The 22,892-nt window shown below is 30.3% G+C and overlaps 1 protein-coding gene and 1 pseudogene across 1 annotated transcript; both read right to left on the bottom strand.

The window, feature by feature from the left end:
* Positions 1-4,244: 4,244 nt before the first annotated feature.
* On the bottom strand, positions 4,245-8,891 carry LOC114190323 (annotated as a pseudogene).
* LOC114178619 (protein DETOXIFICATION 21-like) lies at positions 8,743-12,388 on the bottom strand. Its single transcript, XM_028064628.1, has 8 exons — positions 12,018-12,388; positions 10,857-11,398; positions 10,641-10,727; positions 9,952-10,008; positions 9,621-9,859; positions 9,395-9,513; positions 9,230-9,316; positions 8,743-9,129 (listed from the first exon to the last, which is right to left on the bottom strand). The coding sequence occupies exons 1-8, from the start codon at positions 12,267-12,269 to the stop codon at positions 9,052-9,054; spliced, it is 1,461 nt and encodes a 486-aa protein (XP_027920429.1). The 5' UTR covers positions 12,270-12,388; the 3' UTR covers positions 8,743-9,051.
* Positions 12,389-22,892: the final 10,504 nt, after the last annotated feature.

Raw genomic sequence — 22,892 nt, 5'->3', positions numbered from 1 at the left:
TGCAACAAATTTAAGTGGATGAGAGATTTGTAAAAGAGGAAATAACTAGCATGACATTTTTATTAAATATTTTTAAAATCTTAACTGTTTAATTAATAAAAACTTGTTTAGAAGTAATTTATTTAAATGATTTCAGAAATATTAAATAAAAATATCAATATCAATAAAAATATTATATTTATACAAAAATAAAATTGGTTTCAATTTAAAAAGAACAACATTACTCCATTTTATAACCATTAGGTCTATCACAATTTTCATCATCAATTTTAATCACTATAATTCAATCCATCGTCAATAAATCCTCAACCCCGCCAACAATCTATTCACCGAAAAAATAAATAATAATAATAATAATAATAATAATAATAATAATAATAATAATAATAATGATGATGATGATTATTGTAAAACTCATTTTCTTTTAAAAAAACTCATCTTAACTGTCCCATTTCCTAAAAAACGCATGTCCTTCCCTTCCTCTTAAACTTACAAACATTAACAATTTAACTCAACCTTATTCTTCCTCTTTCTGATCTGATTCTCATCTTCTCTTGAATTAGAGGTCACCTTTGAGTTTGTGTCGAAGTTCTCTTTGAATCAAATCGAACAAAATATTCATCTCGTAAGTTAAAAAACTAACCTCTATCTCCTTTTATGTTTTGGGTGTTGATTTCTGCTTTGACCATGATTAAAGCCTCATTCTTTTCCGTGTTCTTGTGTTTTGGACTTCTCAAGGTTGAATTGGGGGTTTTGGTGCTCAAATCTCCCTTTTTCTTCTTGTCAAGTTTGGTCTACGTTTAAGGTAATGGAAGCTAGATTTTGTTGTAATTTCGAAATGAATTGCTTATCTTGGTCTTTAATGGTGTTTTGGTGTGTTGAATTGATGAGTGCATATGAAATTGTGATGGTTTGTGTTATCTGGTTTAGAATGATGAGAACATGTAAATATCTGCTATTTTCGCTCGAGCGAGAGAAAGCTAACTTAAGCGAAAATAGCCAGAATTCCATTTTGCTCTCTGTTCGAGTTTTAACTCAAGTGAGAATCTCTAACTCAAGTGAGAAAGCCACTAGAACTATTTTTGTTTTTTATTTAATTTTAGCTCAAGCGAGAATCTTTAGCTTAAGCGAGAGCCCCTATCGCTTAAGCGAGAATCTCTAGCTCAAGTGAGAGCCCTTGTCGCTCAAGCGATGAGTCTCTAGCTTAGGCCAAAATGCATCAGAGTTTTAATTCCTTATTTTTAACCTATGATTGACTGTGTTAATTTTAAAAATATGATGTATGAACCTATGCATGAATGGTGTTAGTATTTTGAGACTTGACTTGATATGTTGTTGTAAAATATGTGATTGCTTGATATTTGGAATTTGAGACGAAATTATTTACATGTGAATGTGAAAATATGATTAAGGATGTATATGATTGTGAAAATATTATTGTGAAACTTTGACGATAATTGGTATGTTAATATATACGAGCATTGTTTGTGTTTGACGTGATTTCATGGGTCATATGGGGAGATTTTATGGTGGTATTATTTTAGCCAGTGACGGATCTTGACCAACATCGTTGGAGGAGCCAAAATAATACTCCAAAATTTATACATTTCATTATTGTCACTAATACAATAAAAGTGAATACATAACTTAGTATAACGATAACTAAAAACCAAATCACAAATATCTAAAAGATTGCCCTTCGTTCCTTCAGATCCCTAGCTGAACTCATCAATATAATTGAATTAGAACTAAAATTTTCAGCTATTTCTTTTTCAATGTAAATAATCATATTGTCAGCAAGAAATTCATCTTCTATTTTATTTTGCAATCTTGTTTTGATAACTTCATTGCAGAAAATGATCTTTCTGTTGTAGCTGTAGAGACAAGAAGAGTTAAAATAAGACGAATTAAACGATCAATCAAGTAGAATGTCTTTGGCTTTCCTGTTCTTGCCAAAGATTGACATAATTCAAGCATGGTTGATAAATTCTTCAAATCTGGATAGTTAGGAGCATCAATAATAAAATGTTAAAGTTGAAATTTTAAACTAATCTTCTCTTGCTCAATAAAATCTAAAGGATAATATTTGTTCATAAGAGTGCATATATCCTCAATGTTAAAAGCTTTATAAGCATCCTTAAGAACTAAAGCATTGCTTAGAGTTAAAAGTTCCATTGTTTTCAATTAGGCCTCATTTTTATCAAATTTTGGTCAATTTGGTCCTTTTCACTAATGGTGTTTAAATAGTTAACATTTTTGAACAATACATGTCATGTGTCAACTCTTGAGTTTTTTTTTTTATTATTACTTTTGATTTTTATTTAATTTCAAAAAAATTGTCCACGTGTCAAGTTATAATTGTGCCACGTGTCAACGTCAGTGCCACGTGTCAATTTATGGTAGTATTATTTTTTTTTCAATTAAGTTTCTATATTCGTTATTTTTGTTCAATTTAGTTCCATTTTTTGTTAAAATAATGATGTATGAACCTATGCGTGAATGGTCTTAGTATTTTGAGACTTGACTTGATATGTTGTTATAAAATATGTGATTGTTTGATATTTTGGAATTTGAGACGAAATTATTTACATGTGAATGTGAAAATATGATTAAGGATGTATATGATTGTGAAAATATTGTTGTGAAACTTTGACGATAATTGGTATGTTAATATATACGAGCATTGTTTGTGTTTGACGTGATTTCATGGGTCATATGGGGAGATTTTATGGTGGTGTTATTGATAGAGGTCGTACCCCACCAAATTAAAACATATTAAATATAGTATATAAAAGTGAACCAAGTCGTCTCCCAACGACCAATATTTTCATTCAAAGCGAAATTTCCAGATGAACACAATAATAACACAGAGGGGGGGGGGTGTTTGGCAGACAGATTCAAAATGCTAATCAACAGTTTAAATTAAATGCTATAGTGATTAAAACCGTATTGACATCCTTGATTCAAACGCAAATTCACTTATCATAGGCCACCAAATTAACACCAACTATGCCTTGTCTCAATCCACTAGATAATAATTCACTAAGCGAAAATTACAATCTAGCTTCATTATGCAATTAAGCAATGCACATATCCTTAAATTCGTGATAGCCAAGCTACATACATTAAGCATGAACGTATCTTAACCAAAACGTATGCAATTACTCTATAAATTAAGCATTAACAGATTCACCACATGCATTCCACGAATTCAGAACAAAAACATGGCAGATTTCACAAAACAAGCACAACCTCAAAGCTTCATTGCATTTTTTCATCAAGGAGTCAATACACGAATTTAGCTAGACATGGAAATGAGCAATTAAACACTCCAAAACTGGAATCACAAAAACAGAACCGGGAGCCCTAACTTATGAAATCTGAAAACGCAATTTAAGAGCAAAAATAGAGATTTCAAAGCTTAAATGGAATGCAAAACGATGCTATCATATATAAATGCGAAAACCCCATGAATGGGTATTGTTCCAACTCAATGAAATCACAAAACGAGCTGCCCAATGTAGAAAATGAAATGAAAACGCAAAACCCTCAATGGGTGCTGTCAAATGTGCATAAAAACGGTAAAAATGACCCAAAAATGTGAAAAACCGCAAGGGGAGGCATCCATGGAAGCTTGGAGCACCAAAAAATGGAGATGGAGAGAATGGAGAAGATGAAGTAGCGGCTCCTTCTCATGCAGACCTAATTTTGCGTAGTCATATCACCCTTACCACTCATATTTACAAAACTGTCACTCTGCCACTCAGATTTACAAAAATGCCACTCTGGGCCTCAAATGTTGACCCATTGACTTTGCTGACGTGGAAATGACATGGAAATGATGTGGCAATGATGTGCAAAGTCTCTTCAACTAAATATTAATGTCCAAGCTCCAAAATTGCTTCACCCAAATACCTAAAAATAATTAAAAACAAAAATTAGGCCAAATAATGTGAAATTAGTCCAAATTCGGAACAGTGGCCCAATAAAGCCCAACAGATGAAAAACACTCTAATGATGAACAATTAAGCACTAATCAACTGTCTAATGGGTACACAAAGGGTAGTGGAATGGAAGAAAATAATGACTCATCAGTTATTTTAGCCAGTGGCGGATCTTGATCAACATCGTTGGGGGAGCCAAAATAATACTCCAAAATTTATACATTTCATTATTGTCACTAATACAATAAAAGTGAATACATAACTTAGTATAACGATAACTAAAAACCAAATCACAAATATCTAAAAGATTGCCCTTCGTTCCTTCAGATCCCTAGCTGAACTCATCAATATAATTGAATTAGAACTAAAATTTTCAGCTATTTCTTTTTCAATGTAAATAATCATATTGTCAGCAAGAAATTCATCTTGCATTTTATTTTGCAATCTTGTTTTGATAACTTCATTGCAGAAAATGATCTTTCTGTTGTAGCTGTAGAGACAAGAAGAGTTAAAATAAGACGAATTAAACGATCAATCAAGTAGAATGTCTTTGGCTTTCATGTTCTTGCCAAATATTGACATAATTCAAGCATGGTTGATAAATTCTTCAAATCTGGATAGTTAGGAGCATCAATAATAAAATGTTAAAGTTGAAATTTTAAACTAATCTTCTCTTGCTCAATAAAATCTAAAGGATAATATTTGTTCATAAGAGTGCATATATCCTCAATGTTAAAATCTTTATAAGCATCCTTAAGAACTAAAGCATTGCTTAGAGTTAAAAGTTCCATTGTTTGCTCACTAGGCCTGTCATTTAATTCTTACAACTGCTTGTGCACTGTAACAAGAAATATATTCGCCCTAAAATGATGTTCCATAATGACATGATCTTTTTATGTCGAGAACGACCATGATGTGCAACATAAGTAGAATTAAAATCAGGAATATATATGTCATGTTGTTCACAAAAAAATACCACACCTTTCAATAGATTTTGCCAACCATCCTCCCTCTACTTTTGAATCAAAATTTTAGTAGAACAAACCAATTGTATAGCATTCAGTATATCCTGAGACTGTTTCTGCAAAGCTTGGCAAAGACTGTCAGTAATTCCTATAATCTCTTTCATCATGTGTAAAATTAATATGAACGTAAATGAAGACATCATATTAAATGCATCATCAACATCACCCCTTTGAGAATAAGTTGATCCATTAACAATATTTTTTTGAAGAACCAGACAAGATGCATTATATAGCTTAACAAATGGAATAAAAATGCGAGCTTTAACGAGTATCACCAACTCATTTTAAAGTGCCAATTTGATTTTTTCCTTTACCAGTTTCAAGTTCAACCATTTCTAACAATTGAGTTATTCCATCTAATTCAACAACTTGTAACTCATCATGACGTTTACTAGAGGAACACATAACATTTACAATAAAAGCCAAATTTGAAAAAAAAAATTAATGAACTAGAATGACCTCTCTTGAAGCAACCACCAAAGCAAGTTGTAGTCTATGAGCAAAACAATGCACATAATAAGCATAAGGATTATCATTGAAAAATAATGCTTGCAATCCATTCCATTTACCCCTCATATTACTAGCACCATCATACCCTTGACCGCGAATATTGGAAACATCAAGATTATGCCTAGAGAGAACGACACTCAATTCCTTTTTAAGAGTGGCGGTTGTTGTATCCTTAACATGCACAATATCAAAAAATCGTTCTTTTATATTACCATCCTTATCTATGAATCTCAAAACAATAGTCATTTGCTCTTTTTTAGATTCATCACGTGCTTCATCAATAATTATGCAAAATTTAGAATCTCCAATTTCTTCTCGAATGTGACTTCTTACTTTTCTAAAGAAAATGTGCAAGATTTCTTTCTAAATATGATGAGAAGTATACTTAGCATTATACGGAGCATTTTCTAACACAACTTGTGCCACTTTATCATTATATGATGCTAGAAGTTTAATCATTTCAAGAAAGTTACCTCTATTACTTGACTCTGGTGTTTCCTTATGGCCTCTAAATGCACAAGTTTGAAATGCTAGCAAACGAATTGTGTCAATAAAGGTTTTGATCTGTAAACGTTTCTTGCAGACTTGTTCTAAACTTTGAATATTTATAATGTTATCAATGTGTATAGATTGATTCAACAAGTCTTCACAAGCTTTCATTGCATTGTTAGCCACTTTATCATTATATGATGCTAGAAGTTTAATCATTTCAAGAAAGTTACCTCTATTACTTGACTCTGGTGTTTCCTTGTGGCCTCTAAATGCACAAGCTTGAAATGCTAGCCAACGAATTGTGTCAATAGAGGTTTTGAGCCATAAACGGTTCTTGCAGACTTGATCTAAACTTTGAATATTTATAATGTTTTTAATGTGCATAGATTGATTCAACAAGTCTTCATAAGCTTTCATTGCATATTATGCGGTGAGCAAGGACTATCTCTAATGTGATTGAGAAATGTACATTTTTTCCTACATTAACCTTTTTCCATGATCTAAAACCTTGTTTAGTGAACACATCTGACCCAAAATGACCATCTAGCTTTGAACTAAATAGATAACATGCCAAACAATAAGCTCCATCATTAGCTGGGGAATACTCTCGCTAAGAAGGAAACATTTTAAACCAATTAGATTGAAATGTCCTTGGATGTTTTTCCTTAGAATGAGGATAGTTTTCAAGTTGCATTTCATATGAACCCCATTTTAAATAAGCTCTTCAATCTCATCTCTTTGGCTTATTGGATATTCCCATATTTGAAGACGTTTTCCTGGATCACGTTCCAAAGAATTAATATGAAACTCCTCACCTATAATTCTTTGAACCTTAAAAAGGGCTCCTCTGATTGAACAATTGAATCATTAGTATCATGCTTCAAAATATCTAGAAGAGTTGAATTTGTCATGTTTTCATCTTCACGAGTAGCTTTCCTTTTATCACTTTTAAAAAATGAATCTATTCTTTTATTCTTTTAATCAATATACCTATTTAAAAAAATAATACTAAAAAATAATTTATCATAATCTAATAAAAAATTGAGAGACATAAATACCAAAAGAAAATTCGATGATAATCAAATCACACATAGTACAATCATTTTTTCTTCTATGTTCATAAAATAAAAAACTAATATAAAAGAGGCTCATTAAATAAATTATTAAACTAATATTTCACTATCAAGTGAGACAAAAGAGAATTACCTTCTTCTTTATTTCTTCGAGAATGGAAGAGAAAGTTGAGAGATGAGAGCAAAAATAATTGATCTTTTTCTCTTCAGAAACAAAAGAAAATAGGTAAGAATGGAAGATGAGAACAATTTGTAAGAAACTCAAGACATAGACATATAATGGAACCACAATTAAAATATGGTTATAAAAAACAAATAGTACAATATTTTTTCTTCTATGTTCATAAAATAAAAAATAATATAAAAGAGGCTCATTAAATAAATTATTGAACTAATATTTCACCATCAAGTGACACGAAAGAATTACCTTCTTCTTTTCTTCCTCGAGGATGGAAGAGAACAAAGGAGAAATAAGAGAAAAAATAATAAATCTTTTTCTTTTCAGAAACAAAAGAAAACAAATGAGAATGAAATATGAGAACAATTTATGAACAACACAAACTATAATGAAAACAAATAATAAAAAATATATTGATAAATCTTTTTAATCTTTATTCTTTATTATATTTGATTTTATATTTTATTATTTATTAGTATTAATTATTATGTTTATAAAAGAAATAAAATATTTGATTTAATATTTATAACAAAATAAAAATAAAAATACCTAATATCTATTATTATAAAAAAAATTCAAAATTTTTGGGGGGGTCATAGCCCCCCTACTACCATAATAATCCACCACTGATTTTAGTGTATGCATTGGACTATGATTTCAAGTAAGGTGACATCCTGAAACTTTAATGATCATTCACACTCAAATAGAGTATAAAGTAGAATGATCCACGTGATGAGAGTAGCACGAGGTCCTAATCTAAGGCAAGATAATGACCTTAGATGATCATGGATAACCTTGTGTGTGGTAGGGTGAAACCACTATGGCAATGACTTTGTAGAACAGTAAAGGCTACCACAAGTGCAACTCTTCAATGATTCAGATCCCAAATGCATGTATCAGAATAATTGAGTTTAGTGTCAACTGTCTGTGTGCAATTATGTGAATTATTTGTAGTTGCCCATGTATGACTCATAATTGATATGATTTAAATGGTCTGAGGATAACTCTTTTTTATACTAGCTTACCCTTGCACTTTGTAGTCTTGTGTTGTTTTCTTCTTTTACAATTCTAATGGAATCAGATGAAGATGCAAGTTTAGAAACACCTTTGAATGATGAGAAGTCCTCGGTTAGAATTGTGAGATTACAGCTGATGTATGAGTGATTAGTATATTCGATATAAGAATACCTTTAAAAATTTGGTGTTGTATAAATAATATATTTTTATAGTTTGAACTCTTAAAGAAATGTATTAATATAATTTTTATTCTATTAATTTGCCTTTAAAGATTATTATAAAATGTCTTATTTTATTAGTTTTATATTACTAAAATTGGATGTTACAGTAATATTAGTGATAAATACTAATATACAAATTATTCTTTGTATAGATAAGTGTTTTTTATTTTAAACTTATTTAAACAATGTTTGAACAATTGCCAAAAGAACAAAAAAATGGCTTTATAATTTGAGAAGGATAGGCTTATATGATATCATGTTAGTGAAAGAATACAAATTATATGGAGAAAAGAAGTAAAAGGAGTAGTCATAGATAACAGTATTCAATGAAATTCAAGGATCCTGTCTAAGCAAATTTGCACTCTTACGAATATACATCATCTGCCTTTCTCACACAGGCAACAAAAACAATAGTACAAAACTGAATCCATGGTTAGATCCACTGATTTTGGATTTAACCATCAATATTAGTTACATAACCCTAACCAGTTTACCATATAATTTTCTTAATTACTTGAAAAAGTAACGATTTAATAAATAGTTATCAATTAGTTTTATATAACTAATACTGATGGTTAACATATCACACTACTAATTGTTTGATGTAATTCTTTCATGATCAGTATTCACCTTCGACCACTTGCTAACTCGATTACGCGCTTTAATTACCTGTGCAGTGACATAATTATTCATCCATCATGTGTATGATTATAAGCTTTTAGGAGAAAATCTAGAATTAAGAATGATGAAGAGGCAATGAATGAAATACCTGGTCGTCCCAATTAGTTTTGTAGGTGATTATAGTTAGGACTACAGTTTGAATAAATGTTCCAAACAACATCCCAATCCAAATACCCTAAAAAAGATGAAATGAGTTTTGTTAAAGAGATGAAACATGGATCAAATGCAACATGAGAATGAGAAGAATACCAACCTTGACTTCCAAATGGAGAACTTTACCAAGCACCAGTCCAACAGGAATACCTATCACATAATAACACCCTATATTCACATATGCTACAATGCTTTGCCACCCTGCTCCAATTGCAACACCTGTTCAAATCATTTTAAGTTTGTTAAGAAATGAAATTTAAGGTTAACTTAATTTCATAAACTAATTTGTAAGACAAAATTGTTTAGCAAATGATGATGAAAAGTACCTGAGAGTACCGGTTGGACACTGTTGAGAAGAATGGCGACTGCCAACAAAGGTGACAAGTCCCCAACAGCATCGGCCACCTCTTCACTTGTGGTAAATACGTAGGCAAGTTTTTCCCTTAAAAATAAGAAGAATAAGAAGAGAACGAATCCAATGACTAAGGATGTAAGCACCGACACAAGTATAGAGAATTTTGCAGCTTTGGAGCTTCCTTTTCCAAGCTCGTTTGCCACTCGAACACTGCAAATGACGAAAGATGAAGTTAATGTTTCATGTAAACAAAAAACAGAAAAATAGAATGTTAGATCTGAAAGAGGAAAGAATACCATTACCTTGCAGCGGCCATGAAACCAAGTGATATCATCATTTCCCATCCAGCAATATTGAGGCTGTAAGAAATTAAAATTAATCTTAAGCAATGAAACAAATATCAAAGGTGGATGCAATATATAAATTATTATGAGAGAACTAACAACACATGAAGTCAACTTATAAAATTTGAAGATAATAAATATATGGATCTTCTAAGTACTGAATTTTTTTCATTTTTATTATCGATCAATTCGAAACTTAAATTATTCTTAATAATTTCTCATTTAAATGTTAGTTTCTTCACAATTGTAAATCTCTCATGTTAGACTTCCGATAGAGGAATATCAACTAAATTTTCTTTTGAAAAAATTTATCCGGAAGACATAATAACAAAATAAAATTAATCCAACTTATATAAAGAATTAACATTACATTCAATCCAAAACATTAAAGATAATAAATTTATGATTTTTCTTTTACAATTATACTCAATTATATATATATATATATATATATATATATATATATATATATATATATATATTCAATAATCCTCTATTACTATACAAAGTTGATACAACCTCACGAAATAAGGTAAATTTCATTCCTATTTGATGAATATTTTGGTGAATTCTGATAAAGTTCATCCTATAATAAATAATGCTTGATAAAAAAGAAAAAGAAGAGTGAGACAAGGAAAAAGGGTTACCATATAGATAGAGCATCAATTTGGACCTCTGCATTTTTAAAGTTGCCAGTGAGAAGAACCAATATTGTGCTGTACCACAGCTCAAGACTGTAAAACATAGCATAGCTTCAAAGTGAGGAAGGCATATAAATTGTTCACGATTACTCAATTTGAACAAACAACGAAACTAAATTTATTTAGCAATGATATATATCATTCATAAAGAAGAAAGCTTACCATAACATGACCCCAGATGAAAGGGAAAGCTTGACAACTGGCCAAAGATCTTTAAATGCTAAAAAGGAGAAGCCACTCCATGTATCAGGGCACCAGCCACAGGTAATAAATATTAGTTGCCCAATATTAGTAACCCAAAATGCAACAATTGTTGAAATCATTGCACCAGCAATCCCAAACTTAAATTGTATTGTGAATAGCCAAGACAGTAACACATGAATAGCTATTGAAATAGCTGCCAAGAATGCAATAATCACATTCTTGCTTTGAGCTTGCAGAAACATTTGGGTGGTGAAGGAAACAATAAAAGCAAATAAGATAGGAATTGACCAAAGAGAGATGGTTTCCGCCACTTGGGCTATGTTCCCATCTTGGCCCAGGAGCCTCAAAATTGGGTCTGTGAAGAAGAACAACGGAAGAAGACAAACTGCAGTTGAGAACAAAACTATCCATGATCTTTGAAGATACACTCCCATCATGCTATATTCTTTTGCCCCAAATGCTTGTCCACAAAGTGTTGACAATGCACTCGCCATTCCCAACTGCAGTTTCCAGTTAACAGAGACAAATTAACTCAACTTACTGTCATCAAAGTTTAATTTGTAATAAGGTGCCAATGCATTTTTGTTGAATATAATGTATTTGCAGCCAAATTATTGTTGGGGGCAAACACGTTGTGAATATTTGAATATTGGTGGTCACAAGCTTCAGCTTCAACTTTTACTGTGATTATTCCATTTCAATCATTGATCTACTTGTTTTCGTTACAACTCCTGACTCACTAATCGTTAAATTCACTGTTATAAGCCAAAATACATTCATAACCAAAAACAAAAGTCAAGAAATCCTTAGTTAACTCATTCATGAAACAGAGAAGACAGGTCAGATGGCTGTCTTTCTTAGAATCTTTATAAAGTTAATCTTCACTATAACCTTTTCTAAATATGGAAAGGTTATAGTGAAGATTCTTCTGATAAATATTCTCCCTTCTTCACAAAGCAATTAGTCTTTCCAGTTTTAGAAACAGGTATAAAATAAGGTAATTAATAAATTTCAGATAAATAAAAGTATGCTCTATGGTCCCCCTCTCTCCTTTAAACTTTTCTTTCTTCTGTTTTTCACATTCTGTACCTTAAAAAAGATTGAGCGAAAAAAACGTACCAGAATACCATTGGCAAAGCGTATGAGAACAGTGAAAACAAGAGCAAAAGCAGCGAGTTCTCTTGGGCCAATATGACCAACAAAAGCTTGGCTTATAACATTGATACCGAAGGTGGAGAACCTAGTGAATATGGCTGGTCCTGCAACTATCCACATCAACTTGCTCTCATTCCACACCCTCGTAACCAACGACGATTCCTCTTCTGATGTTTGGTCTTTGATCAGCAACCTTTGCTCTTGTTCTCCCTCCATTTCCTTGGTTTGGTCGAAGAGGCTAAAGCTACTCTAAGGAAGAACAAAGGTAGTGAGTGAGTATATAGACTTCAACTTTTGGTTTTATTTATACAAAGTCTTCACGTGACTTCGACAAAACCAGCGTGGTGTGAGGTTGTACAAATGAAGTAATCAACCGCTGAAAATTTGAACAAGACGAAATACTTAAAAGTTTTTAACTGATCTTGCATAGCGTCGCTTTCAAGTCATAAATATTAGGTTACTGTACGTGTTTTATAAAGGTGCCACAGGAGCAAATGCGACGTGTAGCCATGTATGCATTGAATTTTTTCCTTATCACCCCACCCATAACCATAATAATGATAAAACAAGAAAAAGAAAGGATGACGTAATAAAATTGATCTATTGCATATTTTGTTACTGTTTTACAATTTTATCCTTTTGAGATGTTTGAATAAAATAAGTTAACGTTATCCAAGAAAGGCAAAAGATTAAATGTTCTGCCCTGTAAATGTGTGTTATATTTATTATTAAATTAAATATTTTCTTAATCATGAAGAAAATTACAATAATATAGGCTTCGTTTGAATGGATAAGAAGGATTTTACGTGGATCCTTAAGAACCTATTATTTTTATCAACCTATTTTTATCACCGGTAAGATTAATGAAACGACAATATTTAAGGATTAAATATATTTTTGTCCCTTAATTTTCATTAAAAATTGGAATTAGTTTTTCTTTGAAATTTTGATTCAATTTAGTCTCTCAATTTTAAAATTGTGTGAATTTAGTTCTTTTAATCAAATTTTGTTAAGTTTATTTGACGTTTCAAATGTGTTTTATGATAGTTTCTTAGCTAATATTGAAGTAAAAATGTGTTAAACAGGGTAAACATCTCAAATGTTATTATGAGATGCGTTTGAAACGTTAAATAAACTTAAACAAAATTACTTGAAAGGACTAAATTTATGTAGTTCTTGAAGTTGGGAGATTAAATTGGATCAAAGTTTTGAGGAAGGACTAATTTCAATTTTCACTGAAAGTTGAAGGATCAAAAACATATTTAACCCAATATTTAAAAACAAAATAGATGCGTTTGATTGGATATTTTCTCACAAACACAAAATATTGCGAAAAGTCCACCTAACAATAATTTAATAGTCTATTTTTTGTGTAATGTAATTAATTATATTATAAACATTTTAGTTTTTATATAAAAATCTATTAAGCATTATTTTTAATCAGTTTTTCTTTCTATAACTTTTTAATGTTGTTAACTAATAATATTAATTATAAATAACAGTGTCTGAATCCATGTTCTTTCTAAATCTTTTTTCATTTATAATTTTGCTTTATATTCTTCTTTTTGTGATAAGAATTGTTTGACTTTATCAATTTTCATCTCCGTCTTATTATTTTTATTTTTATTATAATGGTGATAATTATTATTATTTTATGTGCCAGTTCTAAAATACGTCAAACGTTGCAAAATTCGAATTTGTGACCCTTGATATTACAAGGAAGAATTATTTATATTCGATATTAAATGTTGAAATACATTTAGATGCAATCGGTCTTGGGATACCATTAAAGAAATAAATAAAGCATCTAAGCAACTAATTTGCTACTGTGACAACAATATTGTGAACAGAGATTTTACAAATATTATGAATTGATTTCATGCCTTTGTATGACTGAACAAAGCAATGGAGCTTTTGATGAAAAATCATGAGATCTGCTCCATTCCCAAAAGTGAATGCAGCAATAAATATTATGAATTTATTTCATGCCTTTGTATGGTTGAACAAAGCAATGAACTTTTGATAGAAAATCATGAAACATGTCCAATTGGTTCTGCTCCATTCCCAGAAGTGAATGAAGCAGCATTTGATTTATATTTTCATGATCGTGATATTTTATGGACATGGTTATAAAGAAAATTTCAAAGACACATTTTGTCACCAGAAGTGGCACAATAATGTGAAAAAGGGAAAAGAAAAATGTGAAAATATTGGCAAATAAGATGAAAGTATATATTATCATTACGATGTAAAGGCTATTTGAGTTGTACTTGTCGTACACTAAAATATCTTACAAATAATGAGAAGAACATAGATACACACTTTGCTTATGAAGATGATGATTCTGATTATGGCAATATGGATGCTACTCACCTTGATTTATTAATTTTCTCTGCGAAACCAAATGGAAGCATTGATCACCTCATTGATTATGAGATTGTTAAAAAAAATCTCATATTGATATTTACGTTTATATGAAGAACGATTGTTGACACTAGTACCAATGATAAGAATATGTGTTTTATTGATAGTGCAACAACTTATACAATTCTCAAGAGTAATAAAATTTTCTCTTGCTTGATAATGTGAGACATCAATGTTAGTATTATTTATAATAATACAAATATATTTGAAGGCTCTGGAAGAGCTATTATACTTCTACCAAGAAGTTGAACAAAAACTTATTAAGATTCAAGAATATTTGTCTAAATGAATATTATATTAAGACAAACAATGACAAAAGATATGAAATATATTTATATCTCTACGATTGAGTTGAAAAAAAATGTATATTGGAGAAATTATCAACATTCTCTTATGGTTTGAACTACACATATATTAGTACAATTGAAATGCATGTCATAGTAAACCAGAAGTTTACGAATCAAAATGAATGCCTTGTTTGCCATCTCAGTTGGATGATTTGTACTACACATATATTAGTACAATTAAAATGCATGTCATGGTAAACTAGAAGTTTACGAATCAAAATGAACTCCTTGTTTGGTATGATCAATTGGGTCATCCTGGATCTATTATGATGCGAAAGAAAAGGGTTGAAAAACTCATGTGGACACCCACTTAAGAGTCAAGAAACTTCTTTAGGTCAATGACTTATCATGTACTATATGTTCATAAAAGTTGATAATAAGACCATCACTAGAAAAAAATTAGAAATAAGTCAATCTCATTTTCAAAACGAATACATGGTGATATTTGTGGTCCAATACACCCCATGTGGATCATTTATATATTTCATAGTTTTAATTGATGCATCTATTAGATGGTCACATGTTTGTTTATTATCAACTCGCAATCAAGGATTTGCAAAGTTATTAGTACAGTTAAGGGTTCACCTCCCAGATTATCCAATTAAGAAAATCTGTTGTGATAATACTGGTGAAATTACATCTCATGTTTTTCATGAGTATTGTATATCAATTGAAATTGAAGTTGAGCATCCAGTAGCACATGTTCATACTCAAAAAAGACTTGTGGAATCATTACAAAAACGTCTAAAATTGGTTGCAAGACCATTACTTATGAGAGCTAATATTCCAATGGCTACTTGGGGATATGCAATTTTGCATGTTGCATTATTGATTCGCATCAAACCAACAAGTTATCACAAATACTCTATTATGTAGTTGGCTTTTGGTTGGTGACCTAATATTGTCAAGTAAGAATTTTTTGAGTGTGGTGTATATGTTTCAATTTCCCCACCAAAAGGGACTATGATGGGTCCTCAAAGACAATTGAGAATATATGTTGGATATGATTCTCCCTCAATAATAAAATATCTTGAACTACCAATAGTTTGACTTATTTACAGTTCGACTTTTCGACTATCACTTTGATGAATAAGTTTTTCCAACATTAGGGGGAGAAAAAAAACAATTGGAAAAGAATATTGGTTAGAATGAATTATCATTATCTTATCTTGATCCTTGTACAAAAGAATGTGAACTGAAAGTTAAAAGGATAATTCATTTACAAAATTAGTCAATCCATTACCAAATGTTCTTATTGACATAAAGGATAATCAAATCATATATACCAGCTGCTAATGCTTTAAGTATATTTGATATTAATTCATAACACGCCTGAAGTGTGGTAAGTCTGTTAGTTCCAAAGACACATTTGAAGCGTGGTAGGCCTATTGGTTCCAAATATAAAAACTCTTGAATGAGAAAGAGAGCTAAAATGCAATATGACCTAACCGAAAAGGTTGAAATCCCAAAAGATTTATTTGACATAATTAATTACTGGAATTGTTGAAAATGATGAGATCTTAATAAATTATGTCATGAATCATATAATATAGAACCAAAATAAAGTCAACATTGACAAAACTTTTACTTATAATATAGCGATGAATGCTATGAATAACAATGAGGATCAATAAGCAATGATCATTGAAGATTGTCAACAAAGAAAATATTGGCCAAAATGAAAATATGCAAAGAAGCATAATTATATTTACTTGCTAAACGAAAGGTTTTTGGACGTATAGTTCGCACACCTGAAGTTGTGAAACCCGTTGGGTACATATGGATTTTTGCGCAAAAATCAAATTAAGAATGATGGAATTATTAGATACAAAGCACAATTGGTTGCTCAAGCTTTTTCACAAAACCTTATATTGATTTGTGAAAATACATATTCTCTGGTATTGGATACAACAACATTGCAATATTTGATTATCTTAGTTACATAAGGTTTGCATTTACATCTAATGGATGATGTTACAACCTATTTATACGATTCTCTTGAGAATCATATTTATATGAAAAATCCATGAAGGATTTTATTTGCCTAACAAGGGAAATTTTAAAGAGGGTTATTCAATAAAATTGAACAAACCCTTTTATTGATTAAAGCAATAAGGACATGTGTGACATAACCGTCTTATTGAGTACTTATTAAAAGAATGATATAGAAATGATCCTATTTGTTTTTGTATTTATATGAAAATATCCAAAAATGAATTTGTTATAATTATTGTTTATGTAAATGACATAAACATCGTTGGAACTCTTAATGAGCTCACAAAGGCAATTGATTGCTTAAAGAAAGAATTTGAGATGAAGGATCTTGAAAAGGCAAAATTTTTGTTTGAGATTACAAATTGAGTATTTAAACAAAGGTATTTTTTTATATATCAAGAGGCTTATATAATTAAGGTGCGTAAAAATGTTCTAAATGGACAAGTCACATCCATTATGCACGCTAATAGTTGTGAGATCGTTAGATGTTGATAAATGCTCTTCTTAGACCTCAAGAAAATGATGAAGATCTTCTTGGTCTAGAAGTACCATATCTTAGTGTTATAAGAGCACTAATGTATCTTGCTAATTATACTTGACGTGATATTACATTTGTTGTAAATTTGTTAAGCAAGATATAGTTCTTCACCTACAAGAAGACAATGGATTAAAGTAAAAAAAATATATACTCTATTACCTTAAGGGTACTACGAATATGAAATTGTTTTATCCAAATGATTCAAAATTGGATCTAATGGATTATGTATATGCATGTTATTTTACATATTCTCAAAATGTCACAATGGTTGATCACAAACAAGATGTTTCTTCACATGTGGAACACAATTAGGGATGTCAACGGGGCGGGTAGGGTATGGGTAGTAGCTCCCCCGTACCTTACCCGCTGGATAAATATTCGCCCCGCACCCATACCCATATCTGTCGGGTATCCGTTATGCGGGTACCCGTCTATTTTTTTCATGTCCACGGGTATCCACGGGTACCCGCGGGTATTTACAAAAATATTTTAAAAAATAAATATTTAACCATAATTAGTGCTTGGATCAACAAGTCCCCTTTCTCTGATTGATTATTGAAAAACAAACAAATAAAAAATCACTACCAATTTATATTATAGTTTATTTTTGAATAAAATATTAAAGAAATTACTAACTTCGTCAATGTCCACCTCTTGCAACATTGTATAAAGTTTCATGTTGTCCATAACCAGTCTTAGAGACACATCAATGTCTTCACAGTATATGGAAGTAATTTACTCATTTGTGGGGTAAGAATCTGACCACCATTGTTCAATGAAGACTCATAATGTTTTTTACTAATATATATATATATATATATATATATATATATATATATATATATATGGGTATTTTTCTGAATTAAAGTTTAGCGGGTACGGGTATCCACGGGTACGGATACTATGATACCCGTACCCGCCTCGTTAACATGCGGGTATCAAAAATACCCATACCCACGTATAGCGGGTATCCATTTTTAATATCCATTTTCTACCCGTTGCGGGTTTTATCCGCGGATACCCGCGGGTACGGATTTTTTTGACATCCCTAAGCACAATGGTTTCATGATGGTATATGAAACAAACCATAGTAACAACATCGTCTAATCATACAAAATTACGATGAAAGTTGTGAATATGTTTGGTTAAGGTCTATAATTCAACATGTGCAAGAAACTTGTGACTATCACCGACAATGATGGAATTAACAACCATACATGAAGACAATAATGTATTGTTCAGTTGAAAGGATGATAAAGATATCCAAAAAATTCATTTGTGTGAAAATTTGGCAGGTCTATTTATAAAGTCTTTGCCAAGAAGAACTTTTGAGCAAATGATTCACAAGTTCGGACTCTGTCACCTTAATGATGTAAGTTTAGATGAGAGAGAAAAAATAAAAAATGTGATGAACAATATTGTATTTAAAGAATACAAAATGTTGTACTCTTTTTCCTTCATTAGTTTTTTTATCCCGAAGGGTTTTTCATAGTAAGGTTTTAACGAAACACATCCTTTTATCAATGGACACTTATGAATTAATGATTGTCCATTAATTTGATACAATTACTCATATGATTGATACTAATATCATTCATGACTCTTTATGTAAATATTTGTATTAACTATTTAATTTGTATCTTTTATGGATTATCATGTTATATCTATACATAGAACTTTTCTTATTAGTAATAAGACACACAGAAATTACTCCTTATTCTTTCATTTTCTATTTTTTCTTTTATTGTCTGTTATTTTTTTTTCTCTATTATGCTTTATTTTATAATACTATTTAACATTTTGTTACTGTTTTATAATTTTATCCTTTGAGATGTTTGAATACCTTCAAATAAATTTAACGTTATCCAAGAAAGGCAAAAGATTAAATGTTCTGCCCTGTAAATGTGTGTTATATTTATTATTAAATTAAATATTTTCTTAATCATGAAGAAAATTACAATAATATAGGCTTCGTTTGAATGGATAAGAAGGATTTTACGTGGATCCTTACGAACCTATTATTTTTATCAACCTATTCTTCAGACTCAGTTTGGTGGGTAAGAAAGACAGACAGGAATGTCTTGAAAGTGGAAACACGGGTAAGATGAATGAAATGAAAATATTTAAAAACAAAATAGATGCGTTTGATTGGATATTTTCTCACAAACACAAAATATTGCGAAAAGTCCACCTAACAAAAATTTAATACTCTATTTTTTTGTGTAATGTAATTAATTATATTATAAACATTTTAGTTTTTATATAAAAATCTATTAAGCATTATTTTTAATCAGTTTTTTCTTTCTATAACTTTTTAATGTTGTTAACTAATAATATTAATAATAAATAATATCACCCATGAAAATTAATAAGTAAAGATAAATAAATATTAATAATACAAATATAATTTTTATACGATGAAAATATTTTTATTTTACTTATTTTAATTAAATAATTTCTATTTTTTATTTTTGATATTTATTTTTGGTTAAAACACATATTTGATCATATTTGACTTTAGTTAAGTTGTGTCGATTTAGTTTTAATATATTTTTTTTCATCGAATCTTAATTGTTGTGAATTTCTTCCAATTTAATTTTTTCTAATGTAGTTTAAATAATTAATGATAATATATATAGTGATTGCTATTTCTTTTTTTTTTGGTTTTTTCTAAATTTTATAAAATATTTTATTTTATTTTTAAATTCAGTTCATATGTCGAACTAACAATATGCTAGAGTCAATATGACATAATTAAATAAAAAAATATTAAAACTAAATTAACATGATAAAAAAAATATATGTCCAAATATTTATTTTACATTGTATGTTTTAAATACAGCCGTAAAAATGGATTATAATCCGCGAGCCAACTCGATTCATCACGAATTTGGGTTGGGTTGGGTTAAAAAAAAATTACAAATTTCAGTATGGGTTAAAAATGAACTCAACCTATTAAGAACTCGACTCATGCGGGTTGAACCCGTGATGAGCCGGGTTGACTCACCAACCCACCAATAAATTTTAAATATTTAATTAATAAATATATATATATATATATATATTATATTATATTATATATGTATATATTATATATATATATTATATTATATATTATATATTATATATGTATATATTATATATTATATTATATATATATATATATATATATTTATTTATTTATTGTATATATTATATATGTGTAGATGAAAATGTTGTAGATTTATTCATTCAAGATTTTAATACTATAGTTTGATAAGTGACAATAATGATTTGATGTTAGATAGTAATTTATATTTTTGTGATTTTGGTTTGGATTTGGATTTGGAGTTTAACATAATTTGGGATTTTATTTGGATTTTATTGAAGTTTATTTAGATTTTTAATCGGAATTATAATTTAGTTTTCTTGAGATTGAAGAAAAAAAAATTATGTTTTTTTTTTAATTAAGTGAGTCAGTGAGCCAACCCGTTTAACCCGCCAACCTATGGTGGGTCGGATCGGGTTCTAATTTTGTTGACTCGCTAATAAGTGAGCCGGATTGAGTTGACTCACTAAATGATCAATCCGTCGCGAACTAAGTCGAGTTGGATCGGGTGACCGTTTTGACAACTCTAGTTTTAATCAAACCATCTACGTTTGTTATTCATTTTTTTTTTCACTTTTATTATTCCACCTTTCTTTTTCTTTTTCTTGCGGTCCAGCTTAGTTATTTTGGCAATAAGGGTGGGTAGGATATGGCGACTGGGTCCAGACCATAAATGTTCGCAGAAGTATGGAACATGGCACAATTAATTTTGGCTAATATATCAGAAATTTTTGGTTGAGTTCCTGAAAAAAGGTCTTTTCATTATTTAAGTTTCTTTAGCTTGGTCTCATTTTCAAAATATTAATTTCCTACACTTTATTTTTTGTTTAATAGTATTTTGAATTTAATCTTTTTTATTTATTTTGTATGATTCATATTTTTTTAAAATTTAATGTAATCTTTTGTTAAGCCAACGTTAACGTTAGTCCTCTTATTTTGGTTTTGAGATTGATAATAAGCACGTAAAAGGAATAGATAATTATATTAAGGGATGTTAATTCATAAATTTTTAAACAATATTAATATTGATCTAATAAAAAGAACTATACATTTATGTTTTTATAAGAAATATAGGAACAACATCGAATTTTATAGTAAATATAGAAACCACGTTGAGTAAAATAAAGTTAATCTTACTGTAAATATATAAAGTAAAAATGCTATTAAACCTCACTGTTTTTACCATACACCTACCAGGCAAGTTTAAAGATAATGATTCATTAAATTTGTGCTTGTAAGACCAAAAATAGATATTAATTATATATTATAATTCGATCTTCTTAATTCAAGCAGTATTTTCAGCTTACTCATTTTATTCATTGTAATCCCTCATTTAATTTATAATTATGATTAAAGAAAGTGTCACACAGATAATACAGAAACACAGTCCTGAAGTTTAAACACTACTCCATATAATAACCGAGGCACACAATTATGCCACAACTAAACCAGATACAATGTTCATCAGTAATCAAAATAGGAAATTAAAAGACATACTAGTACATGGGCCATAGCCCAAAAAGAAAGTCCAAAGCAATAGAATCCAGCCCAGATGGCTAAGCAGTGGAACCGTCACCTCCTTGTTGACCACGGGTGTTTCTCGCATCTGCTCACATCAATAAATTGATGATCATCGCAAAAAGAGAAAAACCACATACAAGACAACCAAACAAGCAAACAGGGTAAGCTAGAGTAGAAATAGTTTATCAAGTCGTCACATGCTATTACACAATCCAAAACAGTATTCATCAACCAATCATGTTATGACTTCTCAAGCAATACACTCGACTCATCCGGATTACATATAATCATGTCGGATACAGCAGATGCTTGCACTTATGGTGGATTACCCTGCTCACCCTCAAGCTGCTCACCCCCGAGCTAAGTGTTACAAGTGTTACAATGTTTTAATCCCCCACACACAAGGTTAGTCCTTAATAAGTTTCAGGCCTCCTGCTACTCTCACCACGAGAGTTAGTCCGCTCTAAGTGAGACTAACTGACTCCTTAGAATGTCAGGATGCAACCTTACCTTGAATCCTTACCAAATTATAAAGATGGGGCACCACCATGGACTCCCACTAATAGGGGCCATGGAATTACGTCCCGACCACTGAAGCACCACCAGGAAGTCTCACATAGAGACTCGTGGATTTACGTACTGACAACATACCAATCACATTCCAAAATAACAAATAATATTGATCATGCATTTAACACCTCACGCCATCCTTTGTAACCCATCCTCATTCATATTCCATGTTGATTTCATACCATCCCATTCTTCCCAATTCGGGGATATAGAACTTCACCTCATACCAATACCCTGCCATCAATGTAACATTATTGCTCATACCGAATTCATGACCACATATATAACCAACCATCTCATTGAAATCACATGCCAAGATTTATCCAAGTTCATCATTCACAATCCATGAATCACAT

This window comes from Vigna unguiculata, chromosome 1 (genome assembly GCF_004118075.2).
Source record: "Vigna unguiculata cultivar IT97K-499-35 chromosome 1, ASM411807v1, whole genome shotgun sequence".
NCBI classification, from domain to species: Eukaryota; Viridiplantae; Streptophyta; class Magnoliopsida; order Fabales; family Fabaceae; genus Vigna; species Vigna unguiculata.
The sequence above is the reverse complement of the archived record's forward strand: the minus strand, read 5'-3'. Positions and strand labels throughout refer to the sequence as shown.